Here is a 23,697-nt window from a genome sequence, read left to right as displayed (position 1 = left end):
AGTGCTGCTGCTACTGTTTTTAGCTACGTTAATGTGCTTCTGTTCATGTTTATAGATAACATCATACAGCGTCAGAAAGCCCATAAGCAAGTCTATTAGACATTACTTAGAGGAGAATTGCAGCTAAACATTCTGCAGAAGATAAAGTAACCATGCATTCAGAATGATTTAATGTGAAATGCTTTATTGTAGATACATTTAGAGACTAAGAGTTCTTTACAGTGGTGGTGATGCAATATAAATGTAGCCATTTTATTTACTGTCCAAAACCCCCAGTGAACCCACACTACAGTTTTATATGTAATGTTGATGATGGTAAAGTAGTGTAAAGCTTTCACAGGGGACTAATTTGCCTATATGTACAGCACCCTGTAAGAATATATCGCTGCTGTGGGAAGAAAACCTCATATCTCAATTTTTTGTCATTATCCAGTTTTTGACATAATTTGAAAATGCCTGTTGTCCTTTACAATGTCTGTAAATTTCATGATGAATGGACCAAAAGAAATGACCCAAAGTAATCTGGTTCCATTGACTTACATTGAACGTAAAGTAGGTCTTTTCCTTCTCCTGTGAAGTTACCATTTTGGAGAGACAAGGTTCTTCCGATAACAACAATGTGTTTTAGGCCAAACATTTATCTCAAAACTATAAAGAAATGTCTGACGTCAGGCGCTTTCTCTGAGGTAACTTTTAGAGGTGGACGTCTGGTTCCTATCACAATCACTGTGAACATTTCTGATTCTGTAAGTTTCTCTAGAGCAGAGCATTTCACACCAAACCAGTCTGTTTGCTTTTGTTTATCTTAACCATGTTGTTATACAGAAAATGTGTGTGAGGTTTCAGGCATGCAGTTAGCTTGTTAACTGGTGAGCTATTAGCTTCCATTATTGTGAGCTACATTAACCTTGTAGTTCTGGTGCAAAACTGAAGAGCACATTAGCTTTTTTTTACAAAGGAGCACACTGGAAATCTTTAGTTGTTAGTTATTAAGTATTTAGGTTAGTACTTAGTTATTAGATCATACATCAGCTCTCAGGTACAGCCTTGTTAGGTAGAAACTTAGTTTTGGTTATTCTCCTTCGAGGAGAGAGAAGCAGAAAGAGAGATTCTCTGTAGTGCTCCAGTGTAAAGATCAGTGGATGTGAAGTCGGCCGTTTGCTGTAAGATTTGCAGTCCAGCTCACTGCGGGTTTCCCCCAAATAAGAATTTTATCATTGACATCTAGCTGCACTCAAACCTGCTCGAGAAGAAATTGTAAAAGAGCAGGTCCAATAGAAACACAACATTGAGCACTATAGAGTACAATGGGTTTCCCACCTGCACAAAAAAATAAAAAATGAACAATATTATATAAAACACAACATGCTGTATTTATATTGGGATATTATAAAACAGTATATTTCATAGGGGCAGAAATTTGAACATGTTTATTTATTCTAACAGACCAAATCATAATAATTTATCTTGTAGAGCTTAATTATTTACACATACCATATGGAAAGTTTCACTTTGAAGACTGTGTTTTTGCATTCAATGCAACCTAAAGGCAATGTGAGCTGTAAGTGATTCATAAGACAGTTTTGAATGTATTATGAATATCTTCTTTTGGACAGTTATGTTTTAATTGAAACTATCACTTATATTAATAAGTCTGGATCGCTGGGTATTTCCAGCAGTGCCATTAACGTATTGACGATAATAACTAATAAAGCATAAAGCTGGACTGTGTTTAATAAAGCTGGAATGTATTTAATATGTGCCATAGATATTTTAGACTGCACTGTGTTAGTAAGCTCATAGTCATGACTAAGTCTCGATTTTGAAAGTTATTGTAGTTAATTAGTGAAGCAAATAGGTATGGTTTAGACTTTATTTTCAGTGTTGCTCAAAGCTAATTGGTATAGCTAGTAGCCAGGGCTATGATTATATGTAACGTAAAGCTAGTCAGTAAAGATTAGAGTTCAGTTTCAAGGTGACTTAAAGCTAATCAATAAAGCCAGTAGGTATAGTTAGACTTTGTTTTCTGTGTAACTTAAAGCTTAAAAGTAAAGCTAAGACTTGTTCAGGTTAACTTAAAGCTAATTCTTAAAGCAAATAAATATAGATATGACTTTTTTCTATGTAATCAGTAAAACTAATTGCTGAAACATAGAAATAAAAATCACCAAGATCTCTGTTGGTGCCAGGTGGTTTTGTAATGTGTTTTGGTTTTAATGTTAAACAGTTTAACAGTTGACCTGTGACTGATTCCAGACATATTGGTCTTTTTTCTGATAGACTCTAAAGTTGTTCTACAGGAAACACGTGGTCTCTCTTGTTAACCATTAAGCCAATTCCCATTAGTAAGCAAAACCATTAGATTTTAATCCCAATGCTTCCAATAGTCTCTATTTTCAGGTTAAATTAAAGCTAATCGGTAAAGCTAATAGGTATGGATAAGACTTTATTTTATAGGTAACTTAAAGCTAATCTGTAAAGCTTATACTTTCAGGTTAACTTAAAGCTGATTGCTAAAGCTAAGAGGTATGACTAAGACTTTATTTTCTAGGAGACTTAAAGCTAATCCGTAAAGCTAATAAACATAGAAAGCTAAACATTAAAGCCTAGACTTTTTTTTTCTAGGCAGCGTTATGCTAATCAGTAAAGCTAATATGTGAGCTGAGACTAATTTCTAGTTAACTTAAAGCTAATCTGTATGGCTAATGTTTTGTTGTTCTAGTGCTAAGATAGTGGATCCTGATTGACAGGCGAGGCAGTTCAGTTCTGCTCCTCATAACCTCAGCCTGCTAATTTATGCTGGACACCTTTTTGTTTTGCAGCATGTTTCATTTCGGTCGCTGTTACGTTTAGAAAGGAAAAGCGAGCTTAATTGTCTTTATCCCCTGTCCATCATCCTGAAGCAGACGGCTCTAGCGAGTGAGGAAACGATTGAGGAGTGTGCAAGAAGAGAGGGATGGAAGGGAAAAAACCTGCTTTGAAAGAGCTTATATCCAGTTTTGACTGTTTTTCATATTCAGCTGAATAATTTACCTGAGAGAGAGAGAGTGATAGAGAGTGAGAGAAGAGAGAGAGTGTATGGGAAGCAGAGAGGTAGAGTGAGAGGAAAAAGAGAGAGAGAGAGAGAGAGAGAGAGAGAGAGGGAGTGGATGTATAGGAAGCAGAGAGGTAGAGTGAGAGAAAAGAGAGAGAGAAAGGAAAGCAGAAGGAGCGCGGGGGCGCCGTGGAAACGCGTTGAGCAGACAGATGAGCTTTATCTCGCTTTAGCATGTGTTAGCGCAGCTCTAGGCTGCCAGTCCGCCAGCATTGACTAACTGTCAGCCTGCTTTTCCTCGCGGATTGGAAAAGACCACACAGCTTTCATTTCCCCACATCAGAGAGGAGAAGGAAAAAGCATCTGCACCTCGTGCTCCCTCCCTGCCCCCAAACCATCACTCCGCTCCTGTTTTTCACACTAACTTTCCAGTGAAAAAAATGAGCATTTACAAAACACAGCAGCAGCCAAAAGTTTGGTCACACCTGACTAGATGTTTGCATAAATTAGCAAGCTGAGGTTGTTGAGCTGAACTGAAAAAGTGAAGTTTTCGATCAAAAATCACTGACTTATCACAGAAAAACAGATAATAAAACATCAGCAATGATTAGCTTAATAAATATAGACTGTAGCATCTTTTTTCTTTATACATTTTCTCAAAAGAACCTCAAGATTCAATGTGTTACCTCTGAAAGACTGGAAATAAAGTCTTAGCTTATCAGTTCCAATATCTGTATTCATCCATATGTTAATTATGTTGATGTAAAGAAATCTTATTCCAACACACTCTTATACATGTATGTCTTATATGCAGTACGTTTGGATCCATCTCACTGAATGTGTGTATACATTAGTAGACTGAGGTTGTTGGAGTGAACTGGACATTGTTAATCAGAATACACTATAATAATAAAGAATAAAAGAAAATACTCAGCCACTCCCATTAGTTTATGAATATAGATTCCAACTTGTTCTAGTGTATGCATGCATTATATGCAGTATCAGTAAAAACAGACCTGTAGATTTCATTATATAAATCTAGATGGTCTAACAGATCATTTTTACCAATTAAAACATCAAATGTGTTGGTTAACATACAAATAATATTTTCATGCACTGCATGATTAAAAACAAATATGCTAAAAGAAGCATGATCAAAGCTTTTGGTTTATTTTGGTTCATTTAGGAATAGAACACAAATATCAACTTTCTGTGTTTTATTCTCGTTTTGAGCTTGTTTTCTTGGCTTCAGAGTTATGGGACTCTGTGCTTCCAGACTCGGTTTAATTCACGTACAAACTGTGACTGCATGCAAAGTTTTGTGTCTAGACTATGGGATTCTGCGTTTAAAGCCCATGTGTCAAACACAAGGCCCACGGGCCTGCACAATCCTTTTATTTTAAAGAATTTTAATTTTAATTATTAATATCAGTTCGTTTCAAAACGAACAGTCCCCAGCATGCATTGCAATGTTTAGACTGTCCTACCTCAACAACAATCTATGGGACATCGGTTACACCTCAATTCTACATAGTTCTGCTCAGTTCCACACCAGTCATATCACCAAATGCACTAGCTGCATTTCAGCTGTAGTTCTACCATTATAAGCTGCTACTGAAATTGAACCCACATCTTAATGAACTTGGAGCAAAGAAAGGATGGCGGTGTCTAGTTCAAACAAATAGGTAGGCTTAAAAGACCAAGGACTTGGGGGCTTGTAAATGTGGAATATTTAAATTATTCATGTAATATTTCAAGGTCCACCAAAATTGCCCAGATTTTACTGTTGAAGTTTTTGTGTATTTTGAACAATAATGGTCAGTTTTTAGCAAAATATTATTTAAAGATGAAATAAAACATAGGTATTTACCGGCCCACAGATTTGTTGAGATTTTTAATGTGGCCCTGGTTGACACAGTGGTTTGACACCCCTGTTTTAGAGTATTTACAGTGGTCTACTGTGCTGAAATCTAGAGTCAGTGGCTGTGTCTGAAACTAAAGGCAGCTGGCTTGATGTCTTGCTGCCTGTGCTGTCTCACAAGTCAGTGCCTTAGAAGGCATTGTTAGGAGGGTTTCTACCACTGAATCGCATTTGAGACGTACTTCGAAAGCAACGATACATCATGTTGTTGCCAACATATGACAGCTGACTGCTAGCTGTTAGTGAAAGACGTCAGCATCGTTTTTACCAGAAAGAAGCATCTTTTAAAAACACTAGCATGCTTAACTTGTTCTAAGGAAAATTAAAGTGTTTGTGCACAAACAGTGTCTCAGTGCTGGCATTTTCAGCAATTTTTTCAGTACTTACACAGAGGATTATGGGAAATGTAGGCAGTGAAGGATACATCTATGCTGCCTTTAAAAAACATTATACCAACATCATATTCGAATATGACTGGGTGCCTTCCTGCCTCACATGAAATGGTGATGAACATGCTCCCTGATGTTTGATACAATGATTGTGTGCTGTGAGCCAAAATAAACCCAAATAAAGCTTAGATTTTCAGACTTATCCATATTCCACCTCGATTAATATTGCATACAAAACTCAAGAAGACACATATTTACTGGATTTCTAGTGGTTTTGGATAGTCAGTAATTTGCTTTAGAATGCAATGCAATCATAGTCCCAGTGGTTTCATTTCATACCAAACCACTCTGGTCACTTTGTTTACATCTAAACTACTGTATTCTGTAGCCATTTTGAGAAATTTATGGAATTCCCCCTTCAGGTGTTGTGGTTTGTGCACTCTGGTCTGTTTGACTGGCAGTGGACTCTTCTGAAAGTGGAGTCAGAGTTAAAGCTGGAGGAAGATGGATTAGCCGAGTTTAGCGCAGTCTGAGCTGCCATGGCTCTTCATCTCAGTTTATAGAGACACCTGCAGCTCAGACACAACTCATTCTCCATGACTGCTGACCAGACCAGCTATCACTGAACAGGCACTGACCCAAGAACAAGCAAACACTTCATCACACTGTCATTTAAAGGACCAGTTTGAGGAAAAATAAAATGTATACAGTTTGCCCCTTATTCCAAATACTTGCCTGAACAGTCATTCAGGTTTGGTGTAAAATGGTTCATTGTAAAGACTCAGATTTCTTTACAGTAGAGTTAATAGGAACATGTGTATATTCCATCAACACTTGCAGAGTGCAGAGTGACCTCCACAGCAGGTGTAAGTTGCATTTTATGGCTACAGTGAAAAGGAGTCTGTAAAAAAATACATTTTAAGCCAAAATCTAGTCTCACAGTGATGATAAAACAGTGCCTCTGTCATCAGGCAGTATATTAAATAACCATTTAATTTCACAGGTTTCTGTGAGGGAGTTTTTAGAGGTGGATGTCTTGTTCCTATCACCACCAATGTGAACAGTTCTGAGTTTTGCTTCTCTTTCTCTGCAGGTATTCCTGGTAGTGACTACATCAACGCAAACTACATTGATGGCTACCGAAAGCAGAATGCGTACATAGCCACACAGGGCTCTCTGCCGGAGACGTTTGGGGATTTCTGGAGGATGGTGTGGGAGCAGCGCAGCGCTAACATCGTCATGATGACCAAACTGGAGGAGCGCTCCAGGGTAAGCACATATTTACTGACCCTCAGGGTGAGTATGATACAAAAATTACACTGCAAATAAGTGAATAACCTGGCTTCCTTTAAATTTTAAGCGGGCTGAACATCAAATTCTTATCTATAAAAATAATCCATATTTTACATTTTTACATTTGATGAGTAGTAAGATCTGGATTTACATATTTAGTGTTCAATAAACTCAAAAGTTTAAGCTGAGACACTTTTCTGCAAATTTTAATGCACAATTTCTGTTCAACACACTAGAAAAGCATAGCAAATAAAATGCACCAAGTAAGTGGGCACCAAAACATTTGCACATGACTGTATTTCACAAATGCATCTTTCAAGTTTTCATTTTTCAAGTTATTTAATCAAAAGATTTTCACACCGAAAATGGCATTTAGCAGTCATTTCATCTGGGCCAGTGCTAAAAAGGGTGGGCCTTAAAATGCTATGTGTTAATGGTGTAACAATTCATTCGTTTTCTCAAAGCATCGTTTATAATTTCTTTTAATGCAGCGGCATCAATTGTAAAAGGGTAATACCGCATCTTGAATCATCTGCATTGGTTAAAAATGTTTTTAAAATAGTGTGAATTGAAGGATTGTGGTCTATTAACTAAACAGATATGTTATTTATTTAAAGAAATATATGTGAGTGATTTGAACAGTTCAAAAGCTAATTCTGGAAGCAAAACGCAGAGGAAGCACAACAGAGGAAGACAAGCAGTATAGAAACACCCATAGTGATATCTTTGCTGTAAATCTTTTAACTTTGTGTCGTTCAATCATTTTTTCTTTATTTTTTTTGTCATTTTCTCCTCTTCTTTGTTTGTGTCCTGTTGCATTTGGTCTTCAGATGCCTTCATATTTCTTCTCCAAGGCAAGACCCACTGCATCGTGTTTTCACAAGCCGACATCTTTTGGCCTCACTGACTCAGTTTTTCATCTTATCCTATTTTGACTTTTTTGCGCCATTGCTGTTTTGTTTTAGCATGAGCTAGCAGCTTGACTTACTTAGCTTTATGCTAGTTGGTTTTAGCAGGATATGCACTCAGCTTTCGAGCTTTGCAAAGAAGTTAAAATGTAATGTTATAAGCACAGATTCTTATTCATACTCACTCAATCTCCTTACACCTAGCAATACTGTCCTATAGGTATAGCAAATATAGTTAATAGGTAAAAGAAATAATCAGCAGCTTGTGCATATGATAAAGAAATAGTTTAGTAAATGTACCGACCTGCCCCACCGCCACCTCCTTACTTCAGATGTACTTAATCAGCCAGGATATATTGTCTCCAATGGAGCTTACGAGGCAAATGTAGCTGACAAGTAATGAAAGCCCTGCTACAGCATACATATGTTGTGTTTTGGATGCTAGTGTGCTGGACAATAGAAGTTAATGTTCTGGTCTCCAATAAAAAAAAACAGCATATGTTGTGCTTTGAGTGTTGATATTCTGGCCAAACAGCGTAACCATGCTGAGTGACCAGCTAAACCAGTTCAGACTAGCATGCTGGTCTGCGGTGTGTTTTTCAGCAGGAAGCTTATGTGCACCAATTAACATAGTGTTAACTGTGTTGTTAAGTAATCTCTAATAGACTTTCTTATTGGTTTCCAATACTGCACAACATGCTGTTGTTGTTCTAGCATAGAAAAGTTTGAAATAGCATAGAAATGCTAGCATAGCTAGAAACAGTGGCAGCTAGCTTGACTTTTGCCTATTATTTGCTTGTTTGTTTGCTCCAGAAGCAAAATCTGGACAATTAACCTGTCCAGTCTGATTAGGTATGTTTCGGATAGAATGAAATTTTGTAAATTATATATTATTTATATATATATTTTTCCCCCAAAATTGTTATTTTAATCAAGTAAACACTGCAGTGTGCATTGCAGTCCTCCAGTTTTGTGGAGTACTGTCAGTGTTGGAAAGCTCAAGAAGTTCACTCCAGCAGTTCATTTAAAAAGTCATGAACTGACCTTGTTTTTTTTCTGCCAAGCGCGTTCTTTTACAAGCAGCTGCATTTACAATGAGGAATGAGGAAGAATCCACTCACGCTAATAAATGTGCTATTAGCTTCCTCTCTTATTAACACCTATCATTTTTGTTTTCCATTGAATTAAGTGCGTGCTGCTTCATGTTCCTAACCCACACACCCCGACAGGAATGTGAACGCCGGGGGCTTTTTTTTTTTCTTCATTTTATTACCACGCTCTTTTATTTAATGCAAAACATGTGCCCGCTAGTCCATGAAGAAGCTAGCATCCGCTGCTAGCGTCTCTCACTTACTCCTCTTGGCGAGGCGGCGGCAGTACTGTAATGGAACAATGTTTTATTAGGCACTCGCTGGGCAACAAAAAGTGTATAATCATAATAAAGCCTGGGCCGTAATGTGATTGGAAAAAAGTGCAGTTAAGTTTGTAATTATAGCATCTGTCAGGCTAATAAATAGCGGAGTAGCCGGAGCTAGAATTCCTCGGCTAGTTTAAACTTCCCACCCCCCTCTGCTACTGAGAAATAAGGAGTCAGCAGAAAGAGGAAGGATGGCGGGTAGCTCAGTCCTTTTGTTCCACTTCCTTTCAGAACATCATTCTCAGCCTCATGGGGAAGGCAAACTTCAAATCAGCCAATGTTGCTGTTCCCCAGTAGAAAGCACCTAACTTTTAAGCTGTTTTAATGCTGTATAAATCTGTCTGACACTTTCAAGTCTGACTGTTTTTTCTAAATGTATTTATATTTTACGACGGCAAATGCATTACTATTAATAATTCTATTTCTTTCCAGCTATTACTGTTTACATATAAGGGCATATATATCTGTTATAACAAGTGTGTAGATAGTGTTAACTTCATAGTAGTTGCTAAACTAACAAAGGAATACTTTAAAACAGGCCCTAGTAAACAACAGCTTGTCATAATAGTTTGTTAATAACTGTTAATAAGTCTATGATTGTTGCCATGGTACCATTTGAATGATTAACTATTTCCTTAGTGGCCTTTGATAAATCAATAATTATTCAATTATTTACTTAATTATAGTTTGTTAATAGCAGTTTAGGTGTTTGATACATTCATAACTCATAAATTTATCAACATGCAATAAATGCAAAAAATATAAAAATATAACATGAAAAAATAAAGCTTTTCAACACACCTCAGGTGAGCTCTGTGATTCCAGTAGCTCTGCCTTCCACTGTGCTTTAAGCTCTTTGAAATCTTTCTTGGCTTTGTTTCGCATGCATGAGACACTTTGCAGGCTGAGGGAATTTCCTCTTTCCGATAATGAAATCTCATGCATTTTTATGCGTTTATGTTGTTTTCAGTCTCTTTTTAAAGATGAAATTATTCTAAGAAACCTATTTTTGAAGCTATAACTCTTTTTGCTTTTGAACTTTTGTTTTTGCTTTTTGCATTTTTAAGATGAAAAATGATAAAATAAAAGTGCAAAAAAGTAATAAATACAGATAAAATAATAATAAGTAGTTACCCATGAAATATAATAATAATCCATAGTTACTGCCTGTCGCCACTGGTGAGTTAATTCAATTTATCACTTGCAAACCATTTTAGTTGCAGTCTGGAGTCTTGTTAATGTGTATTAATAAGAGTATATGGTATTACATAGTGCACTTTTATAAAAAGAAAAGAATTACAGCACTAATTATTTGTGTGTCATTAAGTAAATTGTTAATAATTCACTTATTAATGCATTATATCATTATTATTTGTCAATTATAGCCTGTTAATGGTGAAGTTGCTAGGGGTCTGTAATTATAAAGTGTTGCCAACACTAGAAAATTAAACCAACTATTACATAGTTAGGTGAAGGAATTATTAAACTAATTAATATGAACATAATTATTGTTGATTTATTACTTTAATTATTATTATTTAAATGCAATGATATTGTGTCTGTTATAACAACTATGATTGTAGTTATAACAACTAAATGACATTAAAGCAAAACTAATGTGTAGGGAATTCATGTATCTTAGTTCAGTTTACATTCTTTTTCAACAAATTTGAGTTTGTCTTCCAGGTTTTCTCTTTTGTTGTCAAAAACCTGTAAAAAATGTGGCAGAAGGATGTTTGTAAAGGGTATTTTTTTCTTTCCACAAAACAAGACCACAATTTTAATCCAGTTGAAATCATAATAAATATCCACTATTTATTGACAAACGCAAACATAGTGGAATAATGCAAGTTTAGAAGCAGCACTTTTCACAGCTTGTTTTATTGAGCTACAAGTGAGAAATAATTCATGTGAATATAAGTTATTAAATAACATGGTTTTAGCTAGTCTCTGAGGTAATTGTGTGTGTTTTCAGGTGAAGTGTGACCAGTACTGGCCCACCAGAGGAACAGAAACGTACGGACTGATCCAGGTGACGCTGCTGGACACAGTGGAGCTGGCCACATACTGCGTCAGGACATTTGCACTTTATAAAGTAAGTCCAGGTTGAAGACCTGCTTGAAATGCTTGGCTCCTTCCTCAAGCAGAGAAAGCAAAGTGAGCCCGGTGCTTGTCTGTAATGTGATTGTGTCTGTTTATTTTCTGTCTGCTGTAGAACGGCTCCAGTGAGAAGAGAGAAGTGCGGCAGTTCCAGTTCACCGCCTGGCCTGATCATGGGGTCCCTGAGCACCCCACCCCATTTCTGGCCTTTCTACGACGGGTCAAAGCCTGCAATCCACCAGATGCTGGACCCATGGTGGTCCACTGCAGGTCTGTCCACCAATTCATTGCACATGGCTTTTACATCCCTGTTGAAACAATGCATGTTCAGAAGGTAACCAAACTCAAAGTGAAAACCTAAATTGAATCTGGGTTTATGTACATTTCTTGGCTTTTTATTCTACCATGTACTTCTACTCACTCTCCACTTTATCAGAAACACCTACCTTATACTTCCACTTACTGGCCACTTTATCAGAAACCCCTACCATGTACTTCCACTCACTGGCCACTTTATCAGAAACCCCTACCTTGTACTTCCACTTACTGGTAACCTTATTAGAAACACCTACCTTATAAGTGTTCTCTGTGTATATGTTGTTGCTTTATTGTCAACCATACAATATTTGATTCCATCGTTCGCAGTTCATAGATCAGATTTGTGTTATACACACACACACACACACACACACACACACACACACACACACATATATATATATATATATATATATATATATATATATATATATATATATATATAGTGTTGGGTCATGGTGTGAACAGTAAAACAGTTAAAAATGTGAGTGAACGTGAATTGAGTGTGTGTGAGTTTCTGCTTTAGCCATGTAGCTCCTTCTACAGCAGCCCTGTGATCCAGCAGCAGGAGGATTAGCCGTGTCACTGCTACTCTCCTTCTCTCTCTCTCTCTCTCTCACTGTCTTTGTCTCTCTCTCCTTATCTTTGCCTCTTTCTCTCTCTCTCTCATTCTTTCATTGCTTTCTAGCTCCCCTCTCTCTTTCTATTTACCTCTCTTTTCTTCTCTATTGCTCATTCATTATCTTCATCTCTATTTATTCTTTTTTCCCCCCTTTTCATCTTTGATTCCTCCAGTTTTATAACACTAAACTGGATCACAATCACTGATCAGCTGATCATACAAATACAGCAGTAGAGAAAGAGAGAGAGAGGAAGAAGATGGAAGTAAAGGACAAATGAGATACAAAGAGAGTGAGGAGGAGGAAAACTGAGAGAAAGAGTGAGAGAGAGGAAGGAAGGATGGAAAGAGTTGGAGAGTGAGAGAGAATGAAAGGAAAGAAGGGGTGTGAGAGAAAGGAGGGAAACAGTGGTAGAGCGAGAGGGAAAGAAAGGAGGGAAATAGTGACCGAGTGAGACAAAGAAAGGAGGTAAGGAGTTAGAGAGAGGGAGAGAAAAAGAAGGAAGGAAAAAAGCGAGAGAGTGAGAATAAAGGGGGAAAAGGGAGAGAAAGAACAGGTAGAAAGGGTTAAACAGAGTAAAGTAAAAAGGGAAAGTGATAGAAAGTGAGAAAAAAAGAGGAAAACAAGGAAAGAGAAAGAAGGGAGAATAAAGGAAAGAAAACAGAAAGGAGAAAGAAGAGATGGGAAGAGCGTGAGAGAAAATAAGGAGTGAATGCAAAACGAAAGAAAGAAAGTACCTACTGAGGTACTCAAGTACCTACTGAGTGTGAGAGAAAGAAAGGAGGGAAAGTGAGTGGACAAGAGAGAAAGAAAGAAAGAAGGGAGAGATTGAGACAATGCAGTAAAGAATGAGAAAGTCAGAAACAGGAGAACAAAGGAAACAAAAAAGAGAAGAACAGAAATAGTGACAGAGAGGAAGGGGAAGAAGAGAAAGAGTAAGCAAGAAAGAGTAGGAAAGGGAGAGAGAAAAGTTGAACAAGAGAGTGAAAGAATGAGAGAGGGAAGGAGAGAGAGAGAGAGAGAGAGAGAGAGAGAGAGGGGAGAATAGATGGCATAACCTTGCATCAGAAAAGTGACAGAGAGAAGAGTGGATTAGTGCAGAATTAAAAGCAGCGCTCACAGAAGTTAATTAGTGCTCCCAGCAGACCCTCTCAATAGAAAACTCTCTCTCTCTCTCTCTCTCTCTCTCTCTCTCTCTCTCTCTCTCTCTCTCTCTGAAAGCAGGAATTAATGTCATTGGTTGGACGTTTAATTCCTTCGGCCTGTATCAGATAAAGCCTTTAAGTCTCTTTCGAGTGTCGTCACAGTCCTTTCAACTGACCATTTTAAGACAGAAATAAATAAATAAAATATGCTTCTGAAAAATTTGTTTATTTATTTATTTATTTATTTGTGAGTCTTTTCTCTCAGCTCTTTTCTGAGGGCCTTTTCCCTGCAGAAAGTTTAGCGTGAGGGAGGTGGGTTGTGGTTGAGGCTGTGCTGGTGTGCGTGGTGGTGTTTGTGTGAGAGGCCGTTGGGGCCGGCAGATTACGAGGCTGTTTATCGGAGTGCATTTGCAAGTCTAAACAAAAGGATGAAGAGAAGAAGAGATTGTTCGGCCTCGTAGTAATTAACCACAGTCCACCCCCGCAGCTCCGGCTGTGATTAGCTGGACTTTGTGTGTGTGTGTGTGTGTGTGTGTGTGTGTGTACATATAACTCAACACTCTGGCAAGCTTTGACTCAACTTTAGACACATTTTGCTGGAGCCAAAATGAAAATACACATACAATGTAAATTTAGTTTGGAGTCTTGTTGCCATTAAACTGACTGAAAGCCATAAAGATGCTTATGTAATGCCCATTTCCTGCAGTAGTGATGTCTGTAACAAAGACATTTCTGATGAAAACCCTATCTACACTCATAAACCGCCACATGATCATATGATAAAGTACCAGAGTGTGTTCTGGTTACATTTTAGATACATACACTATATTGCCAAAAGTATTCACTCATCCATCCAAATCATTGAATTCAGATATTTCAATCACTTCCATGGCCATAGGTGTATAAAACCAGGCACCTAGGCCTGCAGACTGCTTCTACAAACATTTATGAAAGAATGGGTCGCTCTCAGGAGCTCACTGAATTCCAGTGTGGTACCATGATAGGATGCCACCTGTGCAACAAGTCCAGTCGTGAAATTTCCTCTGTCAGTGGTGTTATAACAAAGTGGATTTGGGAATGACAGCAACTCAGGCCACGTAAAATGACAGAGTGGGGTCAGCGGATGCTGAGGCGCATAGTGCACAGAGATCACAGTGGGGCGACATCATATTAAACCGTATGGGTTAAGAATGGAATGTCACTAAAATTCATATGCATGTGTAAGCAGACAAGCAAATACTTTCGGCAATATAGTGTATGTATTACATCATCATATCAGGTTCACATCAAAAATGTAACCAAACTCTCTGCCTTCCTCTCAGTCTCCCACTTTCTCTCTTTCTTTCAATCTCTCTCTCTTCCCCCTCTCTGTATCTTCTCTCTGTCACTCTCTCTCTTTACCTCTCTGTCTCTCTTGCCTCTCTTCTCTCTCTTTTTATCTTTCTCTCTCAACCTTATTCTCTCTCTCAATCTCTCTGTCCTTCTCCTCTCTTTCATTTACTTTCTCTAACCACCTTCCTCATTCTCTTTTTCTTTCTCTCTCTTTCTATCCTTGTCTTCCTCTCCCTCTTTTATCTCTCTTCTATCCCTGTCTCTCTCTTTCTATCACAGTTTTTCTTTGCCTTTCTGCCTCTCTCTCTCTCTCTCTCTCTCTCTCTGAGAGTATTTTCTCTGTTGTACTGCAAAGAGAAAAGAGCATTTACTGCCGTCGCCCCTAACCTGTGGGTTGTCGTGGCAACGGCCGCTCGAAGATGGGGCTATCCAGGCGTTATGGCAACAAATGGGAGAGACGATCCAGTGGCATGATGGGATATTACAGGGGTCAGCGGTTTTTCACCACACTGAGAAGGAGGGAGAGAGAGGGGGAGAGGGAGGGAGAGAGAGGAAAACAAATAGAAAAAGAGAGAAACACAGAGAATGGGAGAACAGAGACAGAGAGAGGTACACAGAGTGAGAGACATAGACAAACAGATACAGAGAGCGAAGGAGAGAGATATGTAGGAAGAAGGGATAGAATGAGAGAAAATCAAATAGAGAGAGAAAGAAAGAACAGGAGAGAAAGAGCATTAAGAAAAAAGAATGGGAAAAAATATTTTTATTTATATGTATTTTTTTTGCTTAATAGAAAACAGAAATACCATAAATGATTGATTGGATTGCTGCTAAAGAAAGACCCACATACAGCTTTCAGTGGATGGTTCTTTATGAACTGAATGAGATTTGTGGGTGTGAGGAACATAATGTAAATGCTCAAAGTGTGGGTGTCTCCAAACCTTCACCAGGTAAATCAAGGCTGAGGACCCTTTGTTCATGCGGCTGTTTGTAAAAGTAAAAGTGCCCCGTAACACGTCTGTGTGTCTTTGAGTGGGTTTTGTTCAAGGACGCAGGAGAAATGAAGGGTCCTGTTCCGCTGCCAGCGCTAAGTCAAGCAGGGGTGAAACTTGGCTTGAACCGCAGCACTTAATCGTATAAAAAGTACGCTAGTGATTAAAAGCCCTCGGCCCTGCTCTCCTGGCGGAAATTCGGGTGTTAGCGCATCCCCTGCGCTCCGCGTCGGGGCAGTAATGTGGAAATTTGCAGCGCTGCAGTGTTTAAGTGTTTTAATGAAAAGTCCTGGCCCCGGCTGCCGTTTTCCCGCCATTATGCCGCGTTAGCGAAGAGCGCTAGTGCTAATCGAACTACAGCTAATTGAAGTCAGCTGCATTGCGTTTTGTGAATAAAGTTCTGGCCCTCGCTCTTCAAAGTCACCGAGAAAGAGAAGGAGCTTTTCATAGTGCAGAGGGTGAAGGAGAGAGTACGTCGTAAAACGGAGAAAAAGAAAGAAAACAAGTCAAGAGGCCTTGAAAGAGTGAAAGAGAAAAGAGGAACAGAGAAAAGAGACAGGTACAAAAAGATGGGTGCATCTGTAGTAGAATTACTGCACTGCTACTACCACTGCTACTTCTACTACTGCTAATATTAATAATAATAATAATAATAATATTTAGCAGCCCACTTTCATGACCATGTCATGAGGATCGAGAAGGCTTGTGAGTAAAGCGAGATTTATTTTGGCCAAATCCAGGGTCGTTGTTGGACCAGTCCAGGTTCATATAGCCAACACGGAGAGATCACGGGACAGACATGGCAAAATACAACCACGGAGCACAAATCCAAACACTTCCAACAGAACATTCAAACAAATCAAACGGCACATACAGAGAGCAGCAAACACAAGGGGCAAACACAGGGCTTAAATACAAACAGGGCTAACGAGGGACAGGCAGAAACACAGGTGGGAACAATCAGGGGAGGAGTCACAAAACAAGGGGCACACGAACACATGGACAGGACTGGGAGGGGTCGATCGTGACAAAATGTAGTTGATTTTGAAATTGAAAACAGCTCAAGATGTTTCTTAAAATATCAAGAAGTCCATTCCACAAATGTTAAAACTAACAGCTAGCAAAGTAAGTAATTAAATAAATTAACTAATCAGTAAAATACATTTAAAAGCATTGCAAACAAGATGCTGTAATATGTATTTAGGACAGATTGTTTATATATTTGATTTTTTTCATGATTTATTACATTAAAAGAAGCTCAAGACATGTTTTTTTCCACAACTGTCAAAACTAAGTAAATAAAATAGAATGTATAGCAAAACAGCAAATATTATGTAATCACCAATAAAAATATCATAATTTTTGAATACATTTTTATATTAAAAACTGTTCAATGATTCTTAAAATATGAGGAAACTAATTTTACAATTGCAATAAACAAAAGAATAAATAAGTAAAAAAAAAAAAAAATTATGTCTCAAAGACAGTAAACATGGAAAGCTTGATGAGTCACCCATGGATTACCCATAGTGTGGAGCTTTGTGTAAAAGACATTCAAAAAATTAAAGATATGGATATGAAGATATGGATGAGTGAAAAGTGCTTGTCAAATAGTGAGAAGATTATATTCCAATACACTGAAGCTATACATTTATATTTGCTCTCTCTCTCTGTACCTCTTTCTCTCTCTCTCACTCTCTCTACCGCTCTATCTCTCTTTCTCTTTCTCTCTCTATGTCTCTCTCTCTCTACCTCTCTACCTCTCTCTCTTTCTCTCTCTCTCTCTCTCTCTCTCTCTCTCACTCTACTGCTCGATCTCTCTTTCTCTCTCTCTCTATGTCTCTCTCTACCTCTCTACCTCTCTCCTTCTCTCTCTCTACCTCTCTCTCTCTTTCTCTCTTTCTCTCTCTCTCTCTCTCTCTCTCTCTACCTCTCTCTCTCTCTCTCTCTCTCTGTACCTATTTCTCTCTCTCTCTCTCTTTCTCTCTCTACCTCTCTCTCTCTCTCTCTCTCTGTACCTATTTCTCTCTCTCTCTCTTTCTCTCTCTACCTCTCTCTCTCTCTCTCTCTCTCTCTCTCTCTCTCTCTCTCTCTCTCTGGCATGTTCTCTCCATCCTGCACCAGTAGATGAATGAGTTTCTTCATCTGCTGGTTAGCAATCACTCGCTGATTATAATGTGTGCTGGCACCGTTTAGACGTTTAGTGATTTGTACACATTTGCCCCAAAGTGTGCACCTGCCGAGGGTCTTTCAGCAGTGCAGAGTCCTGCTGTGCTGCTTGTTCTCCGTCTGATCCTGAAGATGCAACCGGTTGCTTTTACACTGAGAACGAAATGATCCACTTCACTATCATTAGCATATTCATGCTCTGCCCACAAATGCATTTAGTTGGACCAGATAGACCAACGCTACCTACAATACAGTACAATATCTACATTTAGAGTGAGTTATTCATTCAACCTAATGAGAAACTGTAGAACAGACTCAGTTTATATCACAGTATCTACATTTAGAGTGAGTTATTCATTCAACCTAATGAGAAACTGTAGAACAGACTCAGTTTATATCACAGTATCTACATTTAGAGTGAGTTATTCATTCAACCTAATGAGAAACTGTAGAACAGACTCAGTTTATATCACATTACCTACATTTAGAGTGAGTTATTCATTCAACCTAATGAGAAACTGTAGAACAGACTCAGTTTATATCACATTACCTATATTTAGAGTGAGTTATTCATTCAACCTAATGAGAAACTGTAGAACAGACTCAGTTTATATCACAGTATCTACATTTAGAGTGAGTTATTCATTCAACCTAATGAGAAACTGTAGAACAGACTCAGTTTATATCACAGTATCTACATTTAGAGTGAGTTATTCATTCAACCTAATGAGAAACTGTAGAACAGACTCAGTTTATATCACAGTATCTACATTTAGAGTGAGTTATTCATTCAACCTAATGAGAAACTGTAGAACAGACTCAGTTTATATCACAGTACCTACATTTAGAGTGAGTTATTCATTCAACCTAATGAGAAACTGTAGAACAGACTCAGTTTATATCACAGTACCTACATTTAGAGTGAGTTATTCATTCAACCTAATGAGAAACTGTAGAACAGACTCACTTTATATCACAGTATCTACATTTAGAGTGAGATATTCATTCAACCTAATGAGAAACTGTAGAACAGACTCAGTTTATATCACAATATTTATGTTTAGAATGAGTTATTAAGTTGATTGAGTTATTAATAGATTAGAAATATTCCGTATGTTGGTGAAATGCCATACTATTAAGGTAGTTGAGGTATAGGTTTTTGTTCATTTTTGTTATGTAATCAAGCTAGTAGTTCCATGGTGAGCAATTTGGTGTTGTTGTTTCAAGATTGCCTAGTTTTGATTAGCTACAACAATGTAGTTTGTGTCTGTAAGTCTGCCCAAGTTAAATGTTATTTAGTTTAACAAGCTGAAAAATAACATCAATACATACATATATGTTAATGGTCCCCTATAGATGATCTACAGATACTTAAAATATTAACAGATGTTCTGGTGATAGTTGATTATCAGCACCTTTAAGATAAGGGTTAGGTCTAGAAACAGGTTTAGGTTTTGGGTTGAATTTAAGATTAGTGTTAGATTTAACTTCAAGCTGAGTTGTATTTAATAGATTTTTAGCTGACCTTAGTTAAAAGCAGAGTAAGCATCTACAAAGCATCTACAGTGGACCATCAAAATAGAGTGTTACAGACAAGAACTTTGTGCTTAGAGTGCTTTTTCCTGCCTTAACATGTTTCTTACTTCTCTTTCTATCTTCTTTGGTGATCTTTGACCTTTGCGCAGTGCTGGTGTGGGCCGGACTGGCTGTTTCATCGTGATTGATGCCATGCTGGAGCGGATCAAGCACGAGAAGACAGTGGATATCTACGGCCATGTGACGCTAATGCGCGCACAGAGGAATTACATGGTCCAGACAGAGGATCAGTATGTCTTCATCCACGACGCTCTGCTGGAGGCGGTCACCTGCGGCAACACGGAGGTCCCTGCCCGCAACCTTTACGCCTATATCCAGAAACTCACACAGATTGAGACAGGAGAGAACGTCACGGGCATGGAGCTGGAGTTTAAGGTACACTAGCAATACAGACATTAGCTTGATATATCATGGTACCAAAGCAGACACTTTCATGACACAGCAAGAGACATCATGGGCAAAGGCACTGAGTTTTCACGTGCTCATGACTTTTTTCCATCTTAAATAAATTAATTGACTGAGCTCTCCTTTGATTATGTTACCACGGCAGCGTTTAAATGTCTGCATGCCATCGTCGTTTGTGCAAAAAGGCATGAAATAACACATTTTATCACTGCCAACATGTAAACACATCATTATCGTGTGCCACTGTTTCTCCCGATGCTGAGAACTTAGCTGAGCTGTGCTAGCTCCTACAGACTACTTACTTAGCTAGCCATTAGTAGTAGTTGACTGTGGTAAAGTAGATCAAGTATGCTGTGAAAAAATTACTATAAAGCTGTAATCTTTAACCCTTCACCCTAAACATTTACTCCTAGTGCAGTAGGACTAGGTAGATAGGTCACAGAAAGATTCTAGGTAATTAGACTTTAGCTGTGGTATTCTGTCAGTTGTTAAAATAACTAACAGTAGCCAGTTAAATGCACAGTAAAAATATTGTGTGTTGTGTTAAAAAATTTTTTATATATATTTTTGTTCTGGTAATGAAAGAGTCATTTTCTAATGATTTAGCTATAATGAAGTTGGCTAGTAAGTGGTTATGCCCCTCTCTAAATTGAAATTCATAACGCATCTAAAAATCTAATTTACACATTTTCTCCTTATTTCCCCAAATATAATCTATCAAGACATCTGGTTTCTGACATTGGCTTCTTTAGTTTTTTACTGGAGATTTGAGGCTAACGTAGTAAACAATTAATGAAGCTTATGTGCATCTAAATCATCACAAACTTGCCTCAGACACTGTTCAGTAATCTCTATTTGACTTGCTGTTGTAGTTCCTTACATTGTATGACACACTGCTGTCCATAAACATGAACTGAAGTATATAGCACAGCTAAACAACTATTAGCCATTTTAAATTAGCCTGAATTCTGTTGTAACACTGGGGAGCGAAGATGAGGCGGATGCCTGTACACACTTTTATCCATTTTATAGCGATTTGGTTCTTTTGTAACATATGTGAAGGGACAATTATGTGAATTAGATCTAATATTTTAATTTCTAGAGGAACTAGAAGTTTGTCTTGCTAGACCAGTTAGCAAGACTTAACTTCGCACAGCCTCATCTGTGTACACCTACAGGCCTGGAGGGTCTCACTGCAGCAGTTTTAGTGTTTCACTTGCTCCAGCACACCTGATTGAGCAGAACATATGAATTGAACCAGGTGTGCCTCCCCTGGAGACCTGGAGTTTGAGAAGGCTTAAGTTTTGCATTAGCATTAGCCTCAGGGAGCTGCTGTAATAGTGCACATACAGTGTTCCCTTAATTTAGCTATTAGCATAGTTTGCTCACATCTCTTTGCATTAGGAAGATGCATAAAGTTCTCCATACAAATGAACAGGGGTGTGTGAAGCTTCTGTGAAGCAAGCACAAGCAAAATCTAAAGCATTAGTCAGTCTCTTTTCTGAAGGTAGATGCATTTGCTTCATATAGGACTAAATTACATTGTCAATGAAGCCACTTCAGTTAATATGCTTCTAAATTTCCAGACATAAAAAGTCTTTATTTTATTTTTGCCATGTTGATAGTTGACAATTGTTGTTACTTTACTCAAGTACAAGTGAACATAGTCTGATCTAAATAATTACTTGAGTTAGAGCAAGTATGCACAATAACTCCAAAATGAAATTTAAAGCTATCAGATCTTCCCCATATAACTGACCTATTTACTCAAACCCAAAAAATATAACATACCCATTACACCCAGAGAAACGTCAGCATAAGCAGAGCTCATGTTTTCTGACTTTATGCAGGTAAAATAGACTTCTGATAGACTCCAAATGGCTTTAGATTTAGAAAAGACTACCACTAACCTCCAAAAAGGCTGAATATAACAGAATGAAATAATGGGTCCTCAGCTCAGTATGAAGAAAACAGAGGTTTTGATAAGAAACAGAAAAGACCTTTAACTTTACATGTGATGGATAAGATGTAGAAGCAGTGGAAGCTTAGCAATGATGGATCCAGCAGTTAAGAAATACAACACAGACTGGCACTCAGCAGAGCAAGGAAAAAAAGAGCTTGAAAATATCTTCAAATGAATGACATCTCCACAAACAAAGATCAGAATCGTCCGTGGTCCTCTCTGTGGTTCCTTAGGGATATGAAAGCTGGACTATAAAAAACCTTGAGAGAAAAAGTATTGATGCTTTTGAGCTTTGGTGCTGGTGAAAACTTTTGAGCTTACCTTGAAAGGCAAGGAAAACAGATGGATCACCACCAACTCAAAGCCCAGATAACCAAACTAAAATTCTTATTTTGGACATATTATGAGAAGAACTGTAAAAAAGAATTATGCTTGGAACCAGAAATAAGATGAGTAGAGACAGTCAGAAGAATTATGAACAAGCTGTTAAAAAGCCTGAAGACCCAAACAGAAGACAGAACATTCTGGAGAAACACTGTCCATATGGCCAGCAGGAGTGGGAACCGACTTGGCAGCACTAAATAAATAAATAAATAAAGCTGCTTTTGGTCTTCCTGGCGCTCTGTAATTTGGAACACTTTTGTTACTGTTAGTTGTGGAAGCTCGTAGGGAAGATATATCATGAATATGAGGCTGGGGTCATTTCCCTCTGCAGAACTGCCCACCCTTGCATCATTGCCAGTTCACTGTATAAACACCAAGCAGCCACTTGAGTACACCTCCTTATCTCTACGCTCTTTGATCTACGCTCGTAGATACAAGATCGGTGTACTTAATGAAGAGGCCGGTTGGTATATTTGACTGGCTGCATTTCAAACAAAGTGATGTAAAATGTGGCCCTCTATGTGATTGGACGGTGTTGTGGGAATGTGACTAACAGACGAAAAGAGCACCAACTAAGATGAAGTAGGTGTACCGGAATAAATATAGCATGTTAGCACCCATCTCTGAACTTGTTCTCTGAACTTGTTCCAGTTCAAAATAAGAAATTGTTTAATGAAAACAGCTCAACAAACCTATTATGCAACTAAGTTACTGTCTCTATAGAGGGATGTTTAAAAAAATACCTTTAAATTTAGTGATGTACAGTACTGAGACAGTTACTACTGATATTATAAGTAGTGCTTTTACATATCACTGCTGTCGGAACAAAATCCTATATCTCCATTTTTTACATTTTTCAGTTTTTAACATAATTTAAAAATACTTGTTGCCCTTTACATTATATGTAAAATTCATTATGAATGGACCAAAGGAAATGACCCAAAATGACCCAAAAACTATTTCCAAATCTCTCCTTGAGGGAGCCCAGTATTGAGTCTAGTTGTCATCCAGTAACTGATTTATATAATCAATAATTCATTTAAATAATAAAGATGTAATTAATAGATCCAAGTGACAACTGGAGCAATGTTTTCTGAACACGTGAAATTCGTGTTACTTTTGGCTGTATTTGTTTTCAGTGTCCCCGCGACCCTGACGGAGAAGTGGCTTAGAAAATGGATGGATGGATGAATGGATGGATGTTTTCATTATATCTAACAATTATTCTAATAACATATGATGTTTTTACAAAAAGAAACACACTTATTGCCAAGATAAATGTGCTTTAGTGTGTAAGATTTTGCACAGTACAGTATATCTCCATTTCTCAAATATATATATATATATATATATATATATATATATATATATAATTTTTTTGTTGCCCCAGCTGTGGATTGAAACTTGTCTTAGTGCCCTCTGGTACTAAGCAATAAAAACATCCATAGCAGCACATAGTTTTTAACGTTTCTGATTGCGCAGCACGCTCGGCCTGCTGACATTTATCACACCTACACAGCTTACATTCACATAACTGAATCAGAACTGCTTCAGCTTTCAAATCTCCTCAGCCAGCTCCAACACTCTGTCAAGGCAACTTTTGATTGAAGACGAAAACTGCGGGAATAAACCTTCTAAAATGCACACAATCAATTCACGTCAAATATTAACAGATAGGCTGCTGCAGCCGTCGCCGCCTTTGGCTCCTTAT

General features: G+C 37.9%; 1 protein-coding gene across 50 annotated transcripts in view; it reads left to right on the top strand.

Moving 5' to 3' along the window:
- Positions 1-23,697, top strand: part of LOC108427456 (protein tyrosine phosphatase receptor type D) — a 713,922-nt gene that overhangs the window by 675,927 nt on the left and 14,298 nt on the right. For all 50 annotated transcript variants that reach the window (XM_017697632.2, XM_037532739.1, XM_017697621.2 and 47 more), the window contains 4 exons: positions 6,438-6,613; positions 10,938-11,057; positions 11,178-11,332; positions 19,324-19,609. In XM_017697632.2, coding sequence (XP_017553121.1) covers positions 6,438-6,613; positions 10,938-11,057; positions 11,178-11,332; positions 19,324-19,609 — 737 coding nt within the window. The remainder of the gene's footprint in view (positions 1-6,437; positions 6,614-10,937; positions 11,058-11,177; positions 11,333-19,323; positions 19,610-23,697) is intronic.

Source organism: Pygocentrus nattereri, chromosome 22, assembly GCF_015220715.1.
Source record: "Pygocentrus nattereri isolate fPygNat1 chromosome 22, fPygNat1.pri, whole genome shotgun sequence".
NCBI lineage: Eukaryota > Metazoa > Chordata > Actinopteri > Characiformes > Serrasalmidae > Pygocentrus > Pygocentrus nattereri.
This window is presented reverse-complemented; position numbering and strand designations above follow the sequence as displayed.